The 23,079-nt window shown below is 40.2% G+C and overlaps 3 protein-coding genes across 5 annotated transcripts in view; 2 read left to right on the top strand and 1 right to left on the bottom strand.

Annotated features, from left to right (window-relative positions):
* LOC127368515 (uncharacterized) overlaps positions 1 to 8,417 on the top strand; it is a 34,157-nt gene extending 25,740 nt beyond the window's left edge. The window contains exons 14-25 of the mRNA XM_051409429.1: positions 2,126 to 2,215; positions 2,557 to 2,698; positions 3,888 to 4,035; positions 4,743 to 4,884; positions 5,011 to 5,143; positions 5,875 to 6,072; positions 6,159 to 6,399; positions 6,660 to 6,788; positions 6,892 to 7,055; positions 7,537 to 7,690; positions 8,024 to 8,095; positions 8,206 to 8,417. Of these exons, the coding sequence (XP_051265389.1) occupies positions 2,126 to 2,215; positions 2,557 to 2,698; positions 3,888 to 4,035; positions 4,743 to 4,884; positions 5,011 to 5,143; positions 5,875 to 6,072; positions 6,159 to 6,399; positions 6,660 to 6,788; positions 6,892 to 7,055; positions 7,537 to 7,690; positions 8,024 to 8,095; positions 8,206 to 8,360 (1,768 nt within the window). The 3' untranslated portion in view covers positions 8,361 to 8,417. The remainder of the gene's footprint in view (positions 1 to 2,125; positions 2,216 to 2,556; positions 2,699 to 3,887; positions 4,036 to 4,742; positions 4,885 to 5,010; positions 5,144 to 5,874; positions 6,073 to 6,158; positions 6,400 to 6,659; positions 6,789 to 6,891; positions 7,056 to 7,536; positions 7,691 to 8,023; positions 8,096 to 8,205) is intronic.
* Positions 8,418 to 8,706: 289 nt separating this feature from the next.
* Positions 8,707 to 14,137, bottom strand: c8a (complement component 8, alpha polypeptide). The gene is made up of 11 exons (XM_051394030.1): positions 13,917 to 14,137; positions 13,676 to 13,784; positions 13,096 to 13,243; positions 12,857 to 13,004; positions 12,365 to 12,554; positions 12,089 to 12,271; positions 11,179 to 11,419; positions 10,961 to 11,092; positions 10,631 to 10,788; positions 9,939 to 10,164; positions 8,707 to 9,021 (listed from the first exon to the last, which is right to left on the bottom strand). The coding sequence occupies exons 1-11, from the start codon at positions 14,024 to 14,026 to the stop codon at positions 8,870 to 8,872; spliced, it is 1,797 nt and encodes a 598-aa protein (XP_051249990.1). The 5' UTR covers positions 14,027 to 14,137; the 3' UTR covers positions 8,707 to 8,869.
* Positions 14,138 to 14,477: 340 nt separating this feature from the next.
* Positions 14,478 to 22,575, top strand: si:ch211-188c16.1 (uncharacterized protein LOC562677 homolog). Of its 3 annotated transcripts, none has more exons than XM_051393869.1 (19): positions 14,478 to 14,619; positions 15,520 to 16,462; positions 16,538 to 16,723; positions 16,960 to 17,470; positions 17,570 to 17,685; positions 17,786 to 17,811; positions 17,979 to 18,019; positions 18,138 to 18,188; positions 18,424 to 18,556; positions 18,767 to 18,926; positions 19,196 to 19,319; positions 19,445 to 19,476; positions 19,841 to 19,904; positions 20,046 to 20,080; positions 20,341 to 20,404; positions 21,472 to 21,561; positions 21,685 to 21,698; positions 21,957 to 21,990; positions 22,132 to 22,575. In XM_051393869.1, exons 1-19 carry the CDS (start codon positions 14,611 to 14,613, stop codon positions 22,199 to 22,201), a joined length of 2,703 nt encoding a protein of 900 aa, XP_051249829.1. In that variant the 5' UTR covers positions 14,478 to 14,610; the 3' UTR covers positions 22,202 to 22,575. The 3 variants fall into 3 exon arrangements, with proteins under 3 accessions (XP_051249829.1, XP_051249739.1, XP_051249899.1); XM_051393779.1 differs by having other exon boundaries at positions 20,043 to 20,080; XM_051393939.1 differs by lacking the exon at positions 21,685 to 21,698 and having other exon boundaries at positions 20,043 to 20,080.
* The last annotated feature ends 504 nt before the right edge of the window (positions 22,576 to 23,079 follow it).

Raw genomic sequence — 23,079 nt, 5'->3', positions numbered from 1 at the left:
ATGCCAACTACCTGTGTTTCTCTCAAGCAATGCCCTACCAGCACCTCCATTTTTGACGTCTGGATGTTTGTTTCGCTTTTTGCTGCCATTTATTTTTTATTTCTGAAAAATGTCTTTGTTTCTGTTCGGTTGGTGAGATATGAACTGTGAATCTGTGTTACATGGTCATTCAAAATAAAGCCTGCTGTTCACGTCTCATTCATTTTGAGCTCGGCAGATGAACGCAATGGAGGGGACAAAAATCCTACTACTTAAAGGTTACGTAAGTACTTTTTTTAGTAAATAGGAGGCAGATTTTCCTGCATCTCTTTGTTTTTAGATATTCTACATTTCCAGCTGAGGTCGCATTGTTTACAACTTGCCTCTTAGAATCATATCTCTGTTTGGTTTCTTGAATAAATAAGCAGAATAAACCCATACTGATGTGCTTAATAACCACAAGCCCAGAGACAGTAGAGTGCATTTCTATGCCTTATCAGGTTTATTTTTGTTGTCCAGTCACTGTTCTTCTTGTCAGGTCATTTGTATACAGGTCATTGTTGTAACAAAGCACTTGGGCATATTGTAGGTCTGCTCCACCGAATGGAAATGGTCAAAAACAAAGGCAACGTTATATAATACGAACAATAGAGATATCACTATTAACTGCTAGACTTACAATAACAAATGGTAACTGTATCCCTGCTCGTGTAAGAAAAATGAGAAATAGTCCAAAATATTTTGTAAATTTTATTTATGGAATTAAGAATTGTCATGAAAAAGAGAAAAAAAGGACTTTTGTACGTCTATGACTTCCCCGTACACTGTACCCATGCCACTGTTCAGTCACAAATAAAATATCATGTGATTCCCACTTTTCTGCTCGGTTTTTGTCTTTCTTTACCCTGATACCGTCTTTCTAATGATCTACTGTAAAGAGCATTAAAGCAGCCAACAGAGGTTGCTCTCCTCACACATATACTTCAGAAATCCTCTATGCAGTCAATCACTGTCATGTGACTACATTACTTAAACATTACTTAATCACATGATAGAACAGTGTCATTCAAAATCGTACTGTGCAAGTATTTAAAGCAAAATGTCACATCAAAAGTGATAGGGTAACAGTACTCATACTGTTACTGATATATAATTATAAATCATTCGTTTTTTAGTACTGATGCATCAGTGTATTACCATCATTTAGCTGGTCTTAGTGTAGCTAGAAATAACTAGGTAGTTTAGTGTTTCTCCCTTTCGAATTGACACAAGATAAATCTATGTGGGGTCACAAGATGATTAAAAAGCAAAAGAAACAACGTTTTATTCGGTCATTTAGACAGGTAATCTCACTGATACACTGTGTTTGATTTTCAAGAGAGACCTGGTTCTGCTAAATATATTTGCATAAGCTTTTTGGACTGTTTTAATATTTGCTTCTGTTGTGAAATACTAGATCGTTTGACCTCTCTGAGCCTTGAACAGTTACTGTATATTGATGAAACCGTCAGAGAAGTTTGGAGGGGAAATCTCATTTTGTGGAACTACCAACAGCTCATCGTCAGTCAACTCACATGTTACCGTGCTGTTCGTCTAGTAAATTCAAATGTTTTCTGCTTCATTGGCACAAACAAAAAACATGTTGTCGTCAAAGCAGTTTACAGTATTCAGTAAGTGTCTGGGTCATGGGATTGTGTCATTCTGTAAAATCCAAAATCAGTGAAGGTGACACAGACATGACTCAAATGATCTGACCAAACAGGGATTTACTTCATTACAAAGCCTTCATTTTCCACCACTGTCATCTAAAGTATGTTTTCTAGCCATTTCAGATTCATCACAGCACTATGTATACAGGTTATACATAATAAAGTTTATAGTAACTGAAAAGACATCCACACCTCCTGGTTCCCCATTTCTTTATAGATGTGACATCTGTGTCATACCTGTGTTAAATACATACTAACACAAGACCTAAAACTATAACACATAGTTTTGTGTGTCTGAGACCTGCAGTATTGTGTATTCAGCTCCACATCTGAGTCTAATGGCAGCAGTGAGTTTATATCCAGGCCAGTATTGATCAGTGAGTGTTTACATAGAAAGCTCAACAGTGCTGTCTTCTTGTTCACAGTCTGTCATAACACACAACCATGATTTCTGTGGTGATGTGGATGAGTGCACTCAATTTGCAGTGCTGTCTACTCCATGTTACTTTGAGCTTGGTGCTTCTAAGGTAAGAGTTTTATTTGTATGTTTGGTAATAGATTCATTTTTTTAAATGTTCTGGTTAAGCTTTATTCCCATTGAGGTTAACTAATGTAAACGTCTTGCTGTCAGATACATGCTAATTTGTAACAATGCTCAGACAGAGTTTCCAATGTGAGATTAAAAGTAATTTATTTCACTTTGAAATCTGCACTAAATGTTTTCTCTGATTAAGATCTATCCTATCAGTGGCCAATTCTACAGAAAGATACTCCAGAGAAACTAAAAGACCTTGATTGCTTTCAAAGTGATAATAAAAGTCTGTTAATGTCCACTTGATTTCATCTGATTTTCATCTACATGTCACAGTCAGGTCACAACAGCCAACAATGAAGAACCTAGTGTTCGTGAAGCTCGGTCAGTGGGCAGTCAGGTGGTAGTTCAACCAGTCGACTGTGTTTTATCAGACTGGAGCCCATGGTCACGCTGTGACACCTGTCAGAAAAAAAGAGTAAGTATGATAATACCAGACAGGTGGTACAGGACGCCTGGGGGATATAACAGCAACAATACATGGCATGTGTTTGTTGGCCCATCATGACGGCCCATTGTTTACCTGATAATCTGTTATTACAAAGGAATAAATCTCCCATAGCTAATCTATTTTGGCTGATGTTCAGAAACACTTATGACAAGGAATTCATAGCAAATGGCGATGCAGTTAGATTTGGAAGAAAAGGTTTAGCTCCGCCCTCAACCAATGCATGAACTTTGGTTCTTCGTTAAATTAATAATACCAAATATACTACATAAGGAGGATGTTTTGGGAGCTCTGGCAGCATGAGAATATCAACTAGGTCAGTATCTCATTATTACAGTCTGCATAAACATGATTTGATGTTTCTAGTCAGTTGTATCTTGTTTGTTTGATCCTTACAAGAACCGACGTGTAAAACGAGAAAAAACGGTTTTATTGGGGTTATGTGCCGGACTATTTCTTGGTCGAGTAACTTGGAATCTCTGCTGGTTGCCTAGCAACTGGTCCAGACTAAGAAACAGTGGTGGTGATTTTGTACCTACCACAGCCGTACCATAGCTTTACCAAATAAGAGTGTCATTAATCTTCTCATCTAACTCTCTGCAATAAACACAATAAATGTCAAACTTTTCCATTAACTGAAAACTGTTATCTTCAACTTAACAATCAAGCAAATAAATCTAATACACAAAAAAACACTGGTTTTATGCATGGCACAGAACAAAATATATGGCCATTACCACACTAAACTACTAGATTTGTCTGGAAATCTATGTTACCAGTTGTAATTCCGCAGTTATCATAAATAAGATTAGATTTGGATGAATAAATACTTCATATAGTGTAAGGATTGAGAGATTACTAAAATTCTGCAGTCCGAGGTGTTTTGACCCTTGCTGGTTGTTTTTCTGTGAGGTACAGAGTAACACTGCTGGCAAGGGTCTCAGCTGATGTACTTCAGTGCTCTATCTCATCCACTTTACAAAGAAGGGGGATTAATAACCTTGACATGACAAAGTGAAAACAGTCCTCTAATGGGATTACGACTGTTATAGTTCCCCGGGGCAGTTTCCAAGCTCTTCAACCACCTTTATTGGGTAGTGGCAAGCCTTCCTCTGTATTTCTCTGACCATTTATGTGTCTGTCTGCCTCAACTATCCAGTATCGCCATGCCAAACTGGTCCAGCCATCTCAGTTTGGAGGGAAGCCATGCAATTTTCAAGGCAGGGAGGAGGAGGCCTGCACTGTTCCAGCCCGCTACACCTGTGACAATGTTCCTTTGTGTGAGGGATTCCTCTGCCCCCTAACAGGTATCCCCTATACCCATCCCCATATGCTCTGCATTCTGGAAAATCATATAACGTTATTAAGTCTTGTGTTATACAACCATATAGTAGTAATACTGTCTCATGTGAGTGAGTCATTGCTTCATCCCAGGAGATTTTACACTAGTTTGCATTTTTTTAGAGGGTTGTTCTTAAAGGAATACTTTTTTTGAAGGACCTTTTGGGAAATACGCTTTTTCACTTTTGTTACAAAGAGTTCCTCTCATGTCAGTACACTAAATATGAACCAGCAGCTGTTTAGCTTAGCTTAGCATAAAGACTGTAACAGACAGAAACAGTTCCTGGTTCTCTCCAAAGGTAAAAAATCTGATTAACAACATTTCTAAAGGGCACTGCACCCAGACAATAAATAGTCCGTCCAAACCATACAATCACAACTGGTCATTTCTAATTAACCGACTTCATTTGTTTAATCTGTCCAAAAACAAAGTTGTGGTTTTAAAGGCGTCATGACTCCCTCTTAACATTTCAACAGAACCTAGCTGTTTCCTTGCCTTCAGTCTTTACGCTAAGCTAAGTTAATTGGCTAGCTAATTTAAGATATAGACGTGGTATTGATCTTTTAATCTAACTTTCAGCGAGAGAGCACATTTTTTTTTCCTAAATGTCAAACTATTCATTTTGAAATCAAGCATTACTAAACGCCATCCAACGTCTTCCCTCTTCTTCAGGTCGCTGTATTCCCAGAACTCTGCGGTGTAGTGGGGAGGACGACTGTGGGGACATGTCAGATGAAGTCGGCTGTAGGGCGGTTTCCAAGCCCTGCAGGGAGGAGGTTGAAGAGTATTGGGGAATTGAAAACCTTGCCAAAGGGTGAGTCACGTTCCCATTAGTCTGTAATGTGAGTCGCAGATACTTTTGAGGACTACGACATGCAAACATCTCGCTGTCCCCATATCAATCTGCTCACCATTAATGCTGTTGCTGTTCATCCTGCAGAATCAACATCTTGAACAGTAACCTGGAGGGAGTGGTGCTTGATAACAGATACTACGCCGGGAGCTGCTTGCCACACTACGTCCAGAATGTCAGATTCAGGAAGCCTTACAATTTGCAACAGTACACTTTTCAGGTGAGACTGGCCGGAAATCACACTTTAGTATAATGAGTATTAATACCAGACCAGTTTGTTTTTTTTTCCTGTACCACTTTCTAATATGTCACCGTTTATAATGGGTCAATTAGTTGTAACTTTATTGATAGTTGATAATTACTTTATATGTCAGTTTTAAGCCATTAATAAGAACAATATTTAGACTTTAAGAAAATCCTTTTCTTGTTTGGACTGATTGGACAGCTATCATCTGAGGCGTATTGTATTCAGTGGAATGTGACAGGTTGGGAAAAATGCTGACAAATATCTATCTTTCAAAGCATACTGGAGGTCCTGTAGTGAATATTTCCCTTGTATCTGGCTAAAAATAACTCCAAAAAGAGCTAATTAAGCTGCCAAAAGACAAAGCAATTGACATTTAATTGAATTTAGTCAAACAACCTTGCATGGTGAGAAGTAGATAATCCAATCCACACTCTAAACAAGTCCTGTTAGATTTTAAAGTAACTATAACATTATCTCACTTACTTAGAAATAAAGTTTTTGCAACTATATCTGTTTGGTACTGCTCTACATCTTGCGCCAGTTCTGGTTCCTTCGCCACCAGAGAGGTTTTTCTTTGTGTATGGTGTATCAGCTAGGATTCATTTTGAACCTGTTCTTTCTTTTTGTCTTATCTTTCATCTCATTCTTGCATCTGTTATTCCGTGTTCACTAAAAAGGAAGTTTTGCTTCCCATGTATTTACAGACAAGAGGCTCATATGATTTTAGCATGCAGTCCTTTGATTCATACTCTGACTACATGGAGTACACCATGAGTGAGCGCTCCACCCAAACCAAGGTTTCTATTGGCTTTGCCATTCCAGGCGTAGGTCAGTTTGGCTTCAACTTCAATGATGACAAATATACCAAGTCAGTTAAGAAGATTCGCCGTGCCTCTGGCAAGGTGAGATATTGTTTCTTTTCTTTTCTCCTGGCTTCTGCACAACTTACTCAGTTCTAAGCCCCCCCCCCCGCTGATTCCCTCCTCAGTCTAGCAGCTTCGTAAGGGCCAAAGCAGAACTGGAGCTGGCCCAGTACATGTTGAAGTCAGATGATTTGGTGCTTCACACTGAGTTCCTCCAGCGCCTGCGATCCTTGCCACAGTCCTATGTTTATGGGGAATACAGACAGATCTACAGAGACTACGGCACCCACTACATCACAGAGGCTGCCCTCGGAGGAGACTACGAGCACACCATCATCCTGAACAAGGAGAAGCTTGAGAAATCAGGTAATAGATATTAGTGGCTCCCATACAGGGAGTCATTTGGTTTCATTTCCCAGTTGCAAGAATGCATAAAGATAATTATCATCAACAGATACTGGGGTTTGGCAAGGGGAATGACATCATATAGCTCTGGTCATGGTCCAATTTTGTATCTTAAGAAAACTTTATTTCCAAATGCAGAATGTTATATTTGGCCTGAACTAACGCTGTGCTCAATGTTTTAAAGGCAGTAACCACCACCTGACATAATTTTGTTGTTCTAGATTATTCTTTGGATGACTACAAGCGATGTACGCAGGTAGGCCTTAAGGTTGGGATCAACATAGAGGGTGTTGATGTGTCGGCGGGGATTCAGGCCGGAGGCTGCAAAGGCCTGCTGAATGAGATAGGAGGTGAGTTTGATTATTTTATCAGATGTCCTGCAGAATGTCCTCTGTTCTACATCAAACACATGAGCTGATGCTGAAACTCTGAAATCAATCTGTCTCTCTTTAGGGGACACGGTGCAAGGCAGCTCGGTGGAGGACTTTGTTTCTGTTGTAAGGGGTGGAAGCAGTGAATCCATCAGTGCTTTGGTGGCTAAAAAGCTTCCCACCCCACAGCTGATGGGGGTATGGGGCAGCGCAGTGCGTTTTAACCCGGATTTCATTCGCACAACAGTGAGTTTCTCTGTCATTCACTAAATCTAATGTCTTGCTTCCTTTTTCTCACTTACCTTGTCTATTTCGTATCTATGTGTTTCCTGTCTCCCCACATTAACACAATTGACACTTCTTTTTGTTCTTGCTTTATATTTCACCATCTCAGTTTGCAGCTATAATAAAGCTGTCTAAAGGGAGTTTCACCAGACTAATTGATGCAAAATATTTACAAAAGAGTGGATCAGTGGTGATCCCAGGATTGGCACAAATACAGAGAGGCAAAGTACAGCTAGGCTGATCAATAGCAAGTTGGAGAACAGACAGCAAAAGATGCCAAATAACAACTGTGCCAAATACAAATAGGCTGCCCTGCCCCAACACTGTCAAGTTTCAGAATCTGTGGGCCATTCCAGTTGGCTTTATCTAAAAAAAGCTAAATTTAAGAGAATTTGAACAGTAAAAAAATCCTGGTTTAATAGTGACATTTGTTTCTCATTAGACACGGCCACTGTATGAGCTGGTTACCTCCAGAGACTTCTCCCAAGCCGCCACCCTGAAAAGAAATCTGAAGAGAGCCCTGTCAGAGTACCTAGCAGAGGCTAGTTCATGTCGATGTGCTCCCTGTCACAACAACGGAGTGGCTGTTTTGAGAGGTACCTCAGATGATATTGTTTTTTGGTGTTCATGGCAAATTTAAATGGATCCACTTCCATCAGTTACTGACTGAAAACCCATTACATTATCCTGACATTCTTGCTTAAGCTCTGTTTTGTTTTCATCCATAGTTTAAGCCAAAGCTTATGGTTTAGTTTTACTTCAAGGAACATTAAGTGACCTTTATCACCCTTAACAGATGACCAAGAAAGTCAGTAACACCAACATCTCTGGCACAACATAATAGTGCAGAAAGTGACTCTGAGGATGATTGCAGTGATGGTAATGATGTTTGTTGATGGTGAAAGAAGTATGTCCATCTTCCTTAATAGGCACCAGGTGTGACTGTGTGTGTCCTGTTGGCTACAGTGGACGAGGCTGTGAGATTACTCAAAGGCGAAAAGGTCAGCACTCAACACTGCATACAGCACAACATTATTTTTACTTTCTTTAGCCTATACCTACTGAGATATTGACATAATAATATGAGATGTGATATGGTCTTTTGTGACAGACATAGCCATTGACGGCAGCTGGAGCTGCTGGGGTGTATGGTCATCCTGCAGTGGAAGAACGATGACGAGGAGTCGACAGTGTAACAACCCAGCGCCCAGCAATGGAGGCATGACGTGCAGAGGACTGCAGCAAGAGTCTACTGAATGCTCTTAAAACTGTCAAATGTCAACTTTGACTTAAAGATTAATAAAAGCTTCCTTGAAAATAGTAGTTTGGTCTGTGGTGTGTTTGTTTTTTGACTGCCTAGTGGGAGATAATGAATCAGGAAAAAAAGATACCATGACTATAAAGAACAACAAGAACAAGAAGAACAAGCAAAAGAAACATGTGTGTCATTTATTGATATATAATATTTAACTGGATTTGCACTGACCTGGAATAAACTTCTGTTACTCATATTTGACCTTCACATTGGAGGCAATTTATAAAATGTCACGTATTAGCATCTAAAATTGAAAGTTTCACTCAACTTCAGACAAAAAAATTTACAAACACGTGGTAAAGTCTGCACAACACATTTATTTCTACCTTGAAATACAGTGTGTGTTATATTTAAGATCTCTGACATTAAAAGATTGTGAAAGAACAGTTTTAATTAATCGGAGGAAACCCGTAATAGATTATTCTGAATTAGCGCATGTGAGTCTGAAGGAAACAGCACTCTAACAGCGTTGAGTCTCAGAGGAGGCGCCCAAACAGGCGGCTCCGCCTCCCTCAGGGGCAGGATTATCACAGGTTCTGGTCCGTGTCTTCCCCCCCGATGCACAGGGTGACCAGGACCCCCAGCATGACCATGAACCATCTGTCTTAGTATCTGTGGAGTGAAATTAAGGGGAGGTTTAAGCTGATCTTAAGGAAGGATACAGATTTGGAAACAGGAAATGTCTGCGTACTGCCATTGCTTCATCACATCCTCTGACCCGAGGAGCAGGTGAAACAGGCAGCGGATCAGTCACACACAAGAAAACAATATTACATACGCATGCCAAATTTTACAAGAGGTCTGCGCTTGCTGTCAGGCAGTAAAACTGGCATTAAGTCAGAAGTGATTCAAGTTAAGGGAGATACCAAATAAACAAAAATAAACTTTTCTATTATAATCTATAAATATTTTGCATGCATGGATTTTTAATAGCATAGTCATCCTATATGGAATTGCTAACTTTAAAAGAAACTTATTGTTTGACATTTTGGGAAATATGCTTGTTTTCGACCTTACTACTCTCTCATCTACACTTTAAATATGAAGCAGCAATTACCTTAGCTTAGCACATAGCATGTGGGAAACAGCTAACCTGGCTGAAACAGACATGCTATAGGCTATTGTTTGTTTAATCCAACAAACAACAAGCTGTGTTTTTTTTAATTTGCTAATCTATTTCTTGGGTGTGCATTGACTTCCTGGAGGTTTCTGGCAACCTCACAGTCACTGCACCCAGCGAGGAAGCCTGTCGTTTTAACACTTTTGGTTTATGTGCAAAGTAAACAAACAAGATATAAAATCTAAACAGCTTGCTCTTTTCTCCTGCTTTTAGTCTTTTAGTTAAGCTAAGATAACCGTCTCCAGCTTTAAATTCCCAACAGGTATGGGAGTGGTACTAATCTTCTCATCCCCCTCTTAGCAAGAAAGCAAATAAGCACATATCATAAATTGTCAAACTGTTCCTTTATTAAAGGAAATGATTTGAATGTGTTTACCTCCACTGCTTTTACTTTTGACAAAAGTCTCACCTCTTCTGAGAGTCTCTTCACAGGCGTCTCCCTCGTACCCAGACTTACAGAGGCATTTACAGGAGGTACCCGTGAGGACAGGGATCCCGTTGTGCTTGCAGGGGGCGCAGATACAGGAGTCGAACTTCTGCAGATACTCATCCCAGGCCCTCCGCAAGTTAGCCAGTCTAGCACCGACATGGTCGGCGGCTGTGCTGAGGCGCACTAGCTCATAAATTGGCATGGTCTGATCATGGTGAGGAAGGACAGAGACGAGGAAGAGGAGAACGAGAAAAGTTAATGAAAAGCAAATGACCCCAAAGGACCTAAATTGGGAATTTAACTATAATTTGTTTCTCTTCCAGTGTGTAGGATTTAGTGACATCTAGTAGTGTAGTTGCAGGTCCCAACTTCACCTCCCCTTCCAAGCACGAAGGAGAAACTGTGTCAAAAGATCGAATGCCCCTATCTAGTGCCAGTGTTAAAAAAATATGGCGGTTCAACATGGCAGACACCATGGAAGGCAACCCATGGAATCTGTAGATAGAAACTGCTCATTCTAAGGTAACAAGAACACAACAATTCTTATTTTCAGTGATTATACACTAATGAAAAAAAACATACCTTTGAATTTCTGGCAATAGATGCTCCTAAATGTAACACACTGGACCTTTAGGAAGTCAAATGATTAAATATGAGTTCCAGTAAGTTACCTCATACTCGATGAGTGCTGGGTTGTATTTGAGGGACGCCCCCCACTTCCTGTGGGTGTCAGGGCTTCTGATAGCCAACAGGCCACTGCTGTGGTGTATGACCCCCCCTTTCACTAGAGTAACAACGTCCTCAATTAAATCGGAATTGGAATTCTTGACTACATTTGAAAATAAAAGAGAAAAAAAAACACATTTGTAATACAAGCCCTGATAACACATTACTGTAGCAATCCTTCATAACTTGTCAGCTGAATGGAAACTAGACATAAGCTCAAATTCAAAATGATTAGGTATTATGAGAACCTCTGGTTGGGTTAGCTTATTTCTCACCCTTTTCAAATTCTCCGCCTTTGCCGCATTTTTTGCCACTCAATTTGAGACCTACAGTGAGCTCGTTTTCAACAGGAAGGTTTAAACCAATAGAAGCACCAATGCATCCACCAAATTGGTGAGCCTCAAATTCTGTGAGAGAGGAAAGAATTATGCAAAGGTCACTTTACATTACATTTACTGTTAGATAATATTGATTAATAAACTGTCCACAGTACTTGACTTCTCCATAGCTGTTTTGTTGACAACCGCAACAAATTCAAGGGTTCCTCCCATAGTTCCCTCTGTGACATAGTGGGTGCCAAATGTGTTGAAGAAGTGGGAGTACATCCCAAAGTCATACTGCTCAGGGAGCTCCATAAGTGAAACGTAGAAATCCTCATGGAGCATCAACTCATTACTTCTCATTTTGAAGAGGGCCGTTTGCACTTTGGACCACAGCCTAATGAACCCTAGGTCCTGAGAACAGAAAGGTCAAATTTTATAATTTAAAGTGATTTTTCTCTTTTTTAGAGGGTTGAAATAGTTCTTATAATGAAAAAAAATAATAATAGCACTGTCACTTATTTATATCCCAAATAATGTCCTTTCTTATGATCACAGACACTCACTATTGCTAAACAGAGTTCAACATTTTAGGTAATACACTTATTGTTTTTTCTTCCTGAGAGTTAGATGAGAAAATTGATACCACAGTACCACAGCTTAGCATGAAGACTAAAAACAGGACACAGTTTGTTTAATTGAAGTAAAAAAAACAAAAAAAACCTATCATCACAGGAGGTTATGAGTCTGTTAACTAGTGAGCTTTAGAAGTGCTAGTAGGTAGATTTTGTTACCTTTGGAAGGAGCCAGGCTAGCTGTTTCCACCTTTTATTCAGTCTTTATGCTAAGCCAAGATAACTGACGTCTGGCAGACAGACATGAGAGTGATATCAATCTTTTCATTTAACTCTCAAGTTAACTCACAAGATAGCAAACAAACATCCTTTCTAAAATTTCAAACTATTGCTTCGAAAAATGACCAAACAATTAATAATGATGTATTTAAAACGCCAAACAAAAATAATTGCACTTACATTACATTATTGTGTAAAGCATGTTGACCTGTGAGTCTACAGATCCTACCTGGCTTTTATGCTGTGTTATGTTCTTGATAAACTCAGATTCCGCACTTGCACTCAGTCCCACTTCCACAAGAGAGACCCCCACTGTGAAGCCTACGTTGCCTGAATGCATGTCTTTCCTCGCTCGCAGCATGCTCACCATATCTTCATAGAATTCCTGAGAGCCCTCTGACCTGGCTTCAGCCTGTAACATTTTATATTTTATGTCAAAATGTTTTAAGTTCAAACAGCCCATTGATTCAGTTACACAAAGGAATAAATCACAACATTACTATACCACAAAACGGTAGGCATGGTAATTGTAAGGTTTCCTGTAGTTTTTCTCATCTTCATTGTAGTGCAGGTTCTCACAGAACGAGTCATAGCTGAATTTCCTCCATTCACCATTATAGACATATTCACACTTTCCTCCGAAGTATGTCGGGTCCAGTACATGATCCACAAACTCTCCAGTCAAGACGTTGTAGCTAGGCAAAGGAGAATCATTTATAATAGTCATGAAGTAAAGTACAACACATGTCAAGTAATAAAAATAATGGTGTCACGGGGTGACTAGTGAAATTATGAGTATATATTTCCAATGTTTCACAGCAATTTGCTAGCCAATAGTGATTTTGATGTGCTGATGATGTGCTAATTTTTTTTACAACTGTCCTGTTAATTCCTGGCTTTGCATTGCTTTTAAAAACGTATTTTATGTGATGATATGATATTAATGAAGTAAAGAGGTTAAGAACAATAACACTAATAATAGCTATGCAGTATTCACCCCTGAGTGCCACGTTCAGTTCCAGGGATGGCCAGTAGGGTGGAACACATGTCATCTCTTTGGTTGAAGCTTTCACAGTTCTCTTCATCAGAAAGATCGCCACAGTCTGTCTCTCCATTACAGCGAAGGGACTGGCTGACGCAGCGCCCTGGATAGACAGCAAGACAGACTCACTCACTCAGATTTACATGTAGGCTATCGTACATCACAACTACAGAATGGTTGTTGATGGGACTTGCCAGTTTCACCGCAGGTGAAGCTCTCTCCACAGTAATCTGGCACCATACACTGTCCGGTTGCTGTTGGACATGTCAGTGTTTCCCACAGTGTCTCAAAGCACTCTGTGCCACCGAACTGTGAGGGCTTCTCCAAGTCTCGGTAACGGAACTAAGCCACAGTTAAATACAGTCAGCAGTTAAACTTACTCAGTATGTCTATTCCATTATACCACTGTTGAGATATCTCCATACAAATTCATGCTATTTAACATTTGACACACATTTTCAGTGTATTGAGTTGCGTATTTTGGAGCAACATTGTAAAACCAAGGCCTACTTTTATTGACCTTATTGGAGCAGGAGTGCTGATTAAGCATAATCATTTTTCCTTTGGACCTATTGATCATCTCATCTGTAGTGCTTTGATCTCATTGATCTGAGCAACAAAAAAACTGTCCAGTTTCAACCAGTGTTTTAACGAGAGAGTTCGGGTTTTGCTGTGGGAAGGTATTGAAAAAACCACCCCAAATAAAAGTTGTAATCATCATTTTTATTCAACATCTTTAAACAACATATTTATGCAGTTTATTGTCAAAATTACCTGTTTGTCTGTGCAGGAGTTACAAGGAGTCCAAGATGACCACCTCCCCAGCCTACACTGGATGGGTATCGGTCTGTTTACAGCTCTGGCCCTCCTTGTCCCAGCCTCTCTGGCTCACAAAAACACCCATTATCATCTCAGTTTTTCATGTAATACCCACTGGGCACAGGCTATATTAAATAACTGCTATCAAGATATTATCAAGTGACTGGAAGAGGTAGTGAAGCAATGAATACTGCACCTGTTATCAGCAGTTGCCCTTGTCCTCTTGGATGCATTCGCAATTGAGCTAAAATGTATACACAGAAACAGTGTGCATAAAGTCAGAGGTAAATTAATAAACATCCCCATACTGAAAATGAGTAGCTAGTCCTTAAGGTTAAAATGCAACATCACAAAACAGCTGTTGTGATCCTGTGGGGAGTTCTGCCACTGCAGTCTTGACCAACCACAGTGAATGATTGATCAAGAGTAAACACATGTTCATTCAACAGTTTGTTTTTATTGAACTATAACCCCCATTTCTCGTCTTCACTCCGCAAACACTCCAATCCAGGAAGAACATGTCCCAACATACACAAACACTTTACTGCAACACCAGTACACGTTCTTCAGGCACCTTCTTACAATAGTATTATTATTAGCAGTAGTAATAGTAATGTCATGTAGTATTTACATTATTATACATATCCACATCCAAAAAGGGCTCCAGCGCTTCTGATTGGTCAATCAAAAAGCATGAACGTGCACGTCATCAGGTCACGCGCAGCACGCAGGTGCGTCTCCAGTCTCTCGGCGGCGCTTTCAAATTGTTTGTTTCAGCATAAACAGTCTGTCGGGTTCATCTCGCTACATTTATCAACGCCGCGTCTTTTTCAGTTCTGACCGCTTTCTAAATGTACTCACCTGAACAGTGATGTACCAAACGAGCCACAATGGAAGAGGTAACTTTTAAAGTTTTATTTCTGAGCAGCTTTGGCTTGAAGACTGCCAAGTGCAGGTAACATAGCCTTCTTGCTGTGCCCTGTGCTAAGTTAGCTCTTAGCCCGTGTTTAATAGTTTCCCTAGTGTATACCATGTGAGTGTGTGGCTTAGCTAGGTTACCACAACGACTGTGAATACTGTAGTATATTAAATGGTTGGTTCGTCCTAAATGCAAAACATTTTCTCATTCACTTTCAGTCTAATCTGGGATTCAGGTTTTCCCTTTTATATATCTGCCTTCATTTCAAAATGATGCCTGCACGTTGGATGTCTTTAGTGGTGCTCACAGCTTTGAGAAATTACTTTTAAAAATCAGCAACATCATCTCTTCAGAGAAACAGTGTTCCTGTTGTTCTGAATAACCCATACTCCTCAATGTCATCAATTCACTATGGGTTCTGTGGATATTTATTTATTTATTTTCATTATTTATTAAGCTGTCTAATATTTTTTTTGGTTCATCAGTTCGTCTGGTGAGTAAAATTTTAGAAAACTGAAAAATGCCCATCAAAAATTCTCTCTGTCTTGTCCTGTCCACCTAACAATCCAAACAATTTACAATCATAGAAAGTAGCAAATATTCACATCCAAGAATCAAAACTATTAATCAGTTATCTAAATTGTAATCAATTAGACAACCAATCCTTGAAGCTGAACTTTGTTTCAGTGAAATCTTTTTTTCAAAGACTAAGATAAGAGTATTTTGGTAAATCAACCCTGAAATTATGTTGTGTCAGCATTGGATTTGGGTCCCTAAATAATCATCTTGATTAATTCTTTAAAAGTAATAGGCATTTATATCATCTATTGATAGAAATCTATTGATTAATGATGATATGTTTTTTTTTTTTTTTTTAAAGGAGGGACTGATCAACTTCAAAGCTCTGAGGGCCAAGTTTCAGGAAGAGGCTCTCCTGGCTCAATCCAGAACCAGTCGACCAGTTGTTGCAGAGAAACCCAGACACCTTCCTCCCCCTGGAGGTCACTGCAGCTCAGTGGTTGGCAATATTCATATTGCTGTAGAAAACAAGACACCAGTGGTTCCCCGGGTCATCTTCAGAGAGGGGCTGCGGGCATCTGGAGGCAAGCGACCAATTTCCTTTCCACCACAGCCTCAGCAGACCTCCCCCTCACCCAAGCTTACTAATGGAGACAACACAACAAGACAGTCCCTCAAAGACCGACACATGCCTCTGGTGCTTCCTGTCCTGCCTGTAAAAGAGCAAAAGACCGAACTGCCAGCCAAAAAGGAGCACAAACTGGAACCACAGCCAGTGAAAGAAGTCATGCCACAGACAAAAATCAAGAAGAAAGGTTTGCTGCTTCCTTTCAAGTCAGCCAAAGCATCAAAAGTCAGTGCAGAAAACAGAGAGGAGCCGAGTTATGCTGATCTGACCACCAGACCTTCCAGTGCTCCCGGCGAGTTGCCCTATGTAGAAAAACAAAGCACAGAGGATGGGGTTTCTCTCCAAGGTGACCAATCAACCGCTGAGTTCCCCCTCTCCAGCCCAGATATCCCAGTCACCCCTCCATCTGCAGAGACAAGTGTCGACTCCGACAACAAAATTATTAGTACCTTGGAGAGGGCCAAGAAGAAGTTTTCACGCAGGCAAATGTTGATCTCTGTCAAACCTAAGAGCTTGTGTTCCCCTGACTATGTTTCAAGAGATAAGGCTTTTCCTTTGCCGCCACAGAACATTGAGAGTGTTGAGGCTCATCTACCCATACCCCCACCAGTCTGTCCTCCACACCTGACTTGTATTTCAGCACGGCCTTTCTTCAAAGCAAACACCTTTGCGCGCAGTAAGTTATATTCAGTGATAAACTTTATTTGTCCATATCAGAAACCTTTCTAATATTGTATTTCCCAATGGCCAGAGTCTCCGTTTGATAAACACTTTGGCAGGGGTAAACTTCCCTCTGTCAAGACTGGTGAACCTCATCCACCCTCTGCTCCTCCAACGAAGCCTCTACCTGACTTAAGGTCACTGGGGCCATTACCACCAAAGCCCCACAGACCTCCCTTTGTAGATCTCAGCTGTTACCACCTACCCACAGCAAACGGTATGCTAACTTCAACTTGCTTTAATGTTTGGTTTCTTTTTGTTTTCCGTCGCTGCACTTTATTTGACTTTTGTTCCCCCCCTTTTGTGGCTACAGACTGAAGAATATGACGGCAAAAAGTTGTATTTTCCTTGGACATTACTCACCGTGTATCATCTGTACTGCATCCTACATTATACTTATTTGTGGTAAAGTTGAACATCTGTTGAAGTGCTGATTTTGGTTTCTTATTATAGAGGTGTCACCAGGTCTTAGCCCAGCACCAAGTGAAGAGCCAGAGTCTGAGCACCCATCGTCTGTGCTAGACGCTCCAGAGTTTCCAGACTTTGAGAATTCAGAGATGGAAACAGCAGAGGGTGAAGCTGTTGACCTCGATGCACTAGAACTGGAGGCCTTAGACTTGGTCAGCACTGACTCTCCTGTACCAGACTGCGGGGTCACGGATTTTGAGGATCCACAACCCGACCTGTCAGTGTGTGATCCTGTGGAGCCCCTTATGAGCATGGGTGTTCAAGATGTGAACCTTGGCAGTGAAAACATTATACCCCTCGATCCAGCCTGCTTCCCTGAACCAATAAACCTTTCAGAGTTCCCAGAGCATGCTGTACCAGAGCAGTGGTCTCAGAGTGAGGAGGTGAGCAGCATAGATCCTCTGTCTAACGCTGATGAGACTGATCTGGGAGCTGCTGAGTCTCCCTCTGCTGCACAGGAATCAGCTTTGAATGATGGGATTCAACCACACACAAGGTGAGGTTTTTTTTTTTTTTTTTAGTACCTGCAATCCCACTTTAATTCAATTTTACACATTTCCTGTTTGTACAACTTGATTGTTATGATCCCCTCTAGTGTGAATCAACAAGACAGTTACTACGAGGCGTGCGATAATGTGTATGAGGATGTTGAGAACATCAACAAATTCATCTTGGGCCAGAACTCGCGGAAACGTAAAGGTGCTCTGAAGAGTAAGAATGTTTACTTGATACAGTGGGGAGGGAGGGGTTATAAAACCATTTGCAAACGTTCATTTACCCTGTTTAATTCCTTGTTAATCATTTTTTACAGATCCATATGCTGACAACCACCCTATGGTAACTAATTGTTTAATCTAATTGAGTATAAAATCATCAGAGTGAGTGAGTAATAAGAGAACAGTTAAGTTTATGGCCAGAGACGCTCTGTGCAATGAAGAATTAATCAGCTTCAGTGTGTTTAACAATCATCTGTGGTGAATTAAAAATCCTCTGTTTATTTCAAGAAAGAGGAGGCATGTCTTAACATATGGCCGCGGAATCCATGGTATGTCTTTTTTTATTTTTTTCAAAACTATAAATCCTGTGTTTTATCATTGTCATTGTTTTTTGCCAGATAGAAGGCATCCATTGATTTTTCTCTTACTGTGGTAATCAACCTGCAGGGGTGGTGTATCAGGAGAACATGCACATTCAGCCCATAATCATATCCTCAGGTATGTTACACATGTCGCCTTTGTTGCTGATGTTTTACTAGAAATATGATGTTGTACAGCAGGTCATATTTATATCAATTTTCCCTTTGGTTTCACATTGACAAAAATGCTTTTGTTATTCCTTATTCAGTATTTTTACGAGCATATGGTTCCATTTATATTTCAGGTGGTACATGTAATCTTTATGGAAAATAGGCAATTTTTTTTGCCACTAAACAGTCTGATGTGTTTTCAGTAAAGAACGGCAGAGCCCGAACACTGCGGACCATAAAGAACAGAAGAAGAGGGAGAAGCAGCGACTGGAGAAGGAGAAAAAGGAGCTGAAAGAAAGGGAGAAGAAGGAAAATGAAATGAAAAAGAAGTTCAAAGTAAGTTAGACAATGAAATTACTCAGAAGTTGATCATTTCTTCCCTTTAGTTGAGCTGTTTTTTTTTTTTTTTTTTTTTTTTTTTTTTTCATTTAAATATAGGGTTTAACGTTAATGTCATTTTTGTCAGAAATCTACATGGCTGAAGTATATTTTTACTTGCCCATACGGTATACAAAAAGTTCAAAGTTGCTCAACTTGACTCTCTAGGTGACTGGCGAAGAGGAGCCCATGTACCACGCCAAGGTGACGGTGGCTAGCAAGGTTCGCAAGAATGACCTGCCTGTGAAGAGCGGGGACACAGTCAGCATCATTCGCACCACCAGCTGCCCCAAAGGCAAATGGTTGGCTCGAGACAGCAACCACAAGTGTGAGTTCAGACATATTGATTTGGTTTTATGTGATTATGAACCCAGAAGTAGACATTTTCTGTCAAATCAGGATTTGAGATAACACAATGCACTGGTTGTTGATGCCAGCATGTTTTTAACTTAACACAAACAGGCTAATAATAGCATTTGATCACATAAAAGTAATGGGAATTCTTAACAGGGGTAATTACGGTTTCATATTTACACCACAATGTCATTAGGCTTTATTCATTAGCAGTATATTAACGGCTCTGTCCTGGTATTGCAGATGGTTATATTTCAGTTATGAATGTGGAACTAAATATCAAGGAGATGCTGGAACTTGGTAAGAAGGCCCAAGCAGCTGGACGAGGAGGAAACCTGGAGGGAGACACCATCAGCATTGGGAGCAGGTACTGGGTAGCTCACTGTTAAAATTCATTGGTTTCTCAAATAAAAAAAACATTAGTAACCGGCTGTTGTCGCCAGTCCATCAGTGTGTGTCATGATAAGTGATGCATAACTCTTTGTTTTACAGATCCTCTAGCCATCCTGTACTAACAAGCAGCTGTAAGTGTCAGTAGCCTCTGCACAAAGACATTAAGCTTTAAGGTTAACTTATTATTCTTGTAGTTTCACCTCTCACCCCAACTTTGCATCATGTGAAAAAGCACTACAGCCTAATAAAGGCTCACACAAGTTTTAAATGGTTGATGTAATATATGGACTGACAGAGAACAATTACACAGAGGTTGGTCGACAGCCCAAAGACGGGCACAGCCCAGTGTCTGGCCTCAATAACTTAACTAGTTGTCGTCTGCTTGACAGCCATGTGTTATTTTTTGATTGTGAAGGGTTTTTGGTTTCCAGCCTGCTCAGCATCTATCATCAGCCTGCACACTGTGCTTAATCAAACAAATCTGTTTTTCCACAGTCACCGATGACAGTGAGGAGTGGGCCTGCGAAGATGAGACTCTCTCACCCTCCATTGAAAGCCAGTAAGACTGATATGTTTACTGTCCTTTACTGTGGCTTAAAGAAGAATGACAGAAACTATTGAGTACTTTTTCCCTATGATTTAAATTGATGGGGCACACAGTCTATATAGTTATTTTCTTTCTCTTCATTCTGTATAGTAGCTTCCCCCAGCAGACTGCCTCAATGTCTGACATGTGTGAGTATATTTTATATCTACTCCTTTTTAGAAGTGCAAACATGAACAGAAGATGTTTCTTTCACCCCCTCTCAGCCTTCTGGTTTAGTGGTTTTATGTTGTGCATCGACGTATGGCAGACTGTAACATGCCTTTGATGTACATTTTTACCAGGCCGTTTACTTTCTCCCTCCCTCTGTCTTACTGTCTTTACATAATTCACCCCTATCCCTCCGATCCCCACCCACCTACCTCTGCCCCTTATGTGTTCGCTCTGACAGCATGTGGCCATGTCAGCGCCCAGCACACTCTGAGCGATGCCAACCTGGAAGACCTACACACACAGTGAGTCTTAAACACACAGGTGTCAAAGCAGATACCTTGGCACATTCTGTTGCTTACCCAAATGTACATAAACCTTTCAACATCCACCTCTTCACAAGGCGGAGTTGGTGCAAATATCATTTATGTGCATACCTATATACAGTGTTTCTTCATGAGTAACTAAATATTAAACATTGGAAAAGGGGAAGAAAATGTGGAGATCTAAACACATTCATACTGGGGAACATTACACATTGGTTTGGAAGGAAGAAAAGCTATTTGGTTAGATTATAGTTGAGACTAAGACAATATTTTGTGCATTGGAAGACACAAATAGGGGGACGCACCAACAAAGGCTGCAACTAACAGTGGATTTTTGATAACTTTTCAGATTATTGTGATTATTTTCTTGATTTTATTTTTGTTGATGATGTTAACAATGAATCAGCAAAATAGTGGCAATTTAACTTGCCTAATTGTTTTGCCATCTCTACACCGAAGGGCCAAAAAGTTTGTTAAAATCAGGGTGGTTCCAAGTCGATGTTACCAGATTTGAATGACATTAGGGCTGCATCCTTGATTATTTTCATTATCACTTAATCTGGGAATCATTTTCTCTATTAATCAATTAGTTTTTTGGTCCATAAAATGTCATAAAATGTTGATCACTGTTTCCCTAAGCCCAGGGTGACGTCCTTAATGTCATCTTTTGTCCACAACCCAAAGATATTCACTTTATTGTCACAAAGGACTGAAACCAGAAAATATGTTTCACATTTGAGAAGCTGAAATTTTGGTCATTTTGTCTTGAAAAATGACTCCAAAACAATAAATCAGTGATTCTGGGGCAATTGTGTTATCATCAGCTTTGTTCTTTGTACTCCTGTTGGAACATGTACAGGGTATCAGCAACTCTTGGACAAATCATCATAAGCCTAATGAGGTAGCAATTATTTTAGGGTTACTGTATTGGATTCTAATATATTGTATAGGTGCTCCTCGCCCCCTGTAGGCCATTGATGGATATGAGAAGTAAGAGTTCTAGTAGTAAAAGAAGAACTTACTGTGCTCTTGTCTTCAACCTTTAGGACCAGACACGAGGCCCTGCAGAAACTAGCCATCTTCTTTCAACACAGCAAAGATGAATTTGGTGACAGTGGAGAAGCCACCCCGACCAAGTACAGTATTCTCTTATCCATTACCTCTATCATTACCTTATTTAAAGTCCACTGATGTTGTCATATTCAAAATGTGTGAATGACCTTTCTTTTTTTCCGCTTTCCATTCTATCCTACAAAAAGTGCTGAGCCACCAAGTAAGTTCAGAGTTTCATTGTTTCCATGACTCCACTGTTGTCACCACTAATATCACTCTCACTGATAACGGTGAACTTGAAGAGGAGGGTACTTACAAATCTCTTTGAGGACGCTACAGTCTCAACACTGGTTGGCGTCTTGCCTCTAGTGGAAAATAACTTCTATCTGAGTGCTGTAACCTGGAGACATGGTGCAGGACTGGTTGCTGAGACAGTTCAAAGTTAATGTGACATTTGTATCTGCTTGTCTTCATCCAGACCTCTTGTGTGCTGTGGAGGAGCCTCCATATCCGTAAGTGTTGATGGTTTCCTTCTAATCAACATGGGAGGCTCTGTTTGATCTTTATTTATAAATGCAGAGTACTCGCAGTACTTCAGGTTCTTTGGCATCCTGCTCTTGAACTGTGATGTCCCATTGTGTTTTGTATGACAGTGAACAGGAGGTTGACTTCACAGAGCTGGAGCTTCTTCCTCCCCCACCGCTATATGCTGACACCTTCTGATCACTACATGGAGTAAAATAGGGACTGTCAGTATAAAGAACTTTTGAGATTTGATACCCTCGTTTAACCCTCTACAGTGGAAGAAACCATCAGAAAGAGAGCTGCTGATGTGACTGTACTATAATTCTGATTTCACCCTTTTGTTTTGTTGTGCCTGTTGGTACATTTTCACATTGTGTTCTGCACTTTGTTCTTTTCTCCGATGTCACTGTTATTGGAGCACAAATTGAATCATTGCTCTTTACTCAAAATAAATGACAATGACCTGTAAGTAGCCAGCTGTTAATTTGTAGTAGCTTACATTTAAGGATTTGTTTGAACATATTTCTTTGAATTTGCCTTTTGCCTTACAACAAATAAATATTTGTCATTGACTTTTGCTTTTGATTTTATTTTTATGGCATTCTCGCTGATTGAAGCTGCTGGAGCAATCATACTGTGCATGGTGTACTGCAGACCTACATATAACAAAGTCATTCACTCCTGAGATAACCGATTCCTCCATCCTGCTTCTTATCAGCAAGGTCAATGTGGCATATATATATATATATATATATATATATATCATCCTTGCAGCACAGCAGAGTTTCCATTTGTCATGGTGTGCAGAATGTCAGTCTGTATTAAATCTTGTCATTTTTAGTTGGTTGGTTTTCCACAGACTGCTCACCAATTTACAACTTTACAGTCGAAAACAACAGTGCTTGTGAAAAAACCCACTGACCACACAGATGTACAACGTGTGCTCCCATCCCTGGATGTTTTTCACTGTTCTCTGGCTGACTTTGCTTTGTGAAATCCCCGTTGTTATTGCCGTGTTACAGCGGGCATCCCCCACCCTGCGGCACCCAGAGGTGAGTGTGGGAGTGAGCCTGTGT

This window comes from Dicentrarchus labrax, unplaced genomic scaffold (genome assembly GCF_905237075.1).
Source record: "Dicentrarchus labrax unplaced genomic scaffold, dlabrax2021, whole genome shotgun sequence".
In the NCBI taxonomy this organism is placed as follows: Eukaryota; Metazoa; Chordata; class Actinopteri; family Moronidae; genus Dicentrarchus; species Dicentrarchus labrax.
This window is presented reverse-complemented; position numbering and strand designations above follow the sequence as displayed.

Bases quoted from the DNA above. Each gene is read 5' to 3' on its own strand.
- c8a (XM_051394030.1), bottom strand. From the start codon at position 14,026: ATGGGGATGTTTATTAATTTACCTCTGACTTTATGCACACTGTTTCTG. The intron at 10,789-10,960 runs GTGAGAAATAAG...TTTCAAATGTAG, and splicing joins AGGCGGAGAATTTGAAAAGG to TCAAGAATTCCAATTCCGAT. The intron at 9,022-9,938 runs GTGAGACTTTTG...TTCACTCCACAG, and splicing joins TGAAGAGACTCTCAGAAGAG to ATACTAAGACAGATGGTTCA.
- si:ch211-188c16.1 (XM_051393779.1), top strand. The intron at 19,320-19,444 runs GTACTGGGTAGC...TTTGTTTTACAG, and splicing joins ACCATCAGCATTGGGAGCAG to ATCCTCTAGCCATCCTGTAC. The intron at 19,477-19,840 runs GTAAGTGTCAGT...GTTTTTCCACAG, and splicing joins TCCTGTACTAACAAGCAGCT to TCACCGATGACAGTGAGGAG.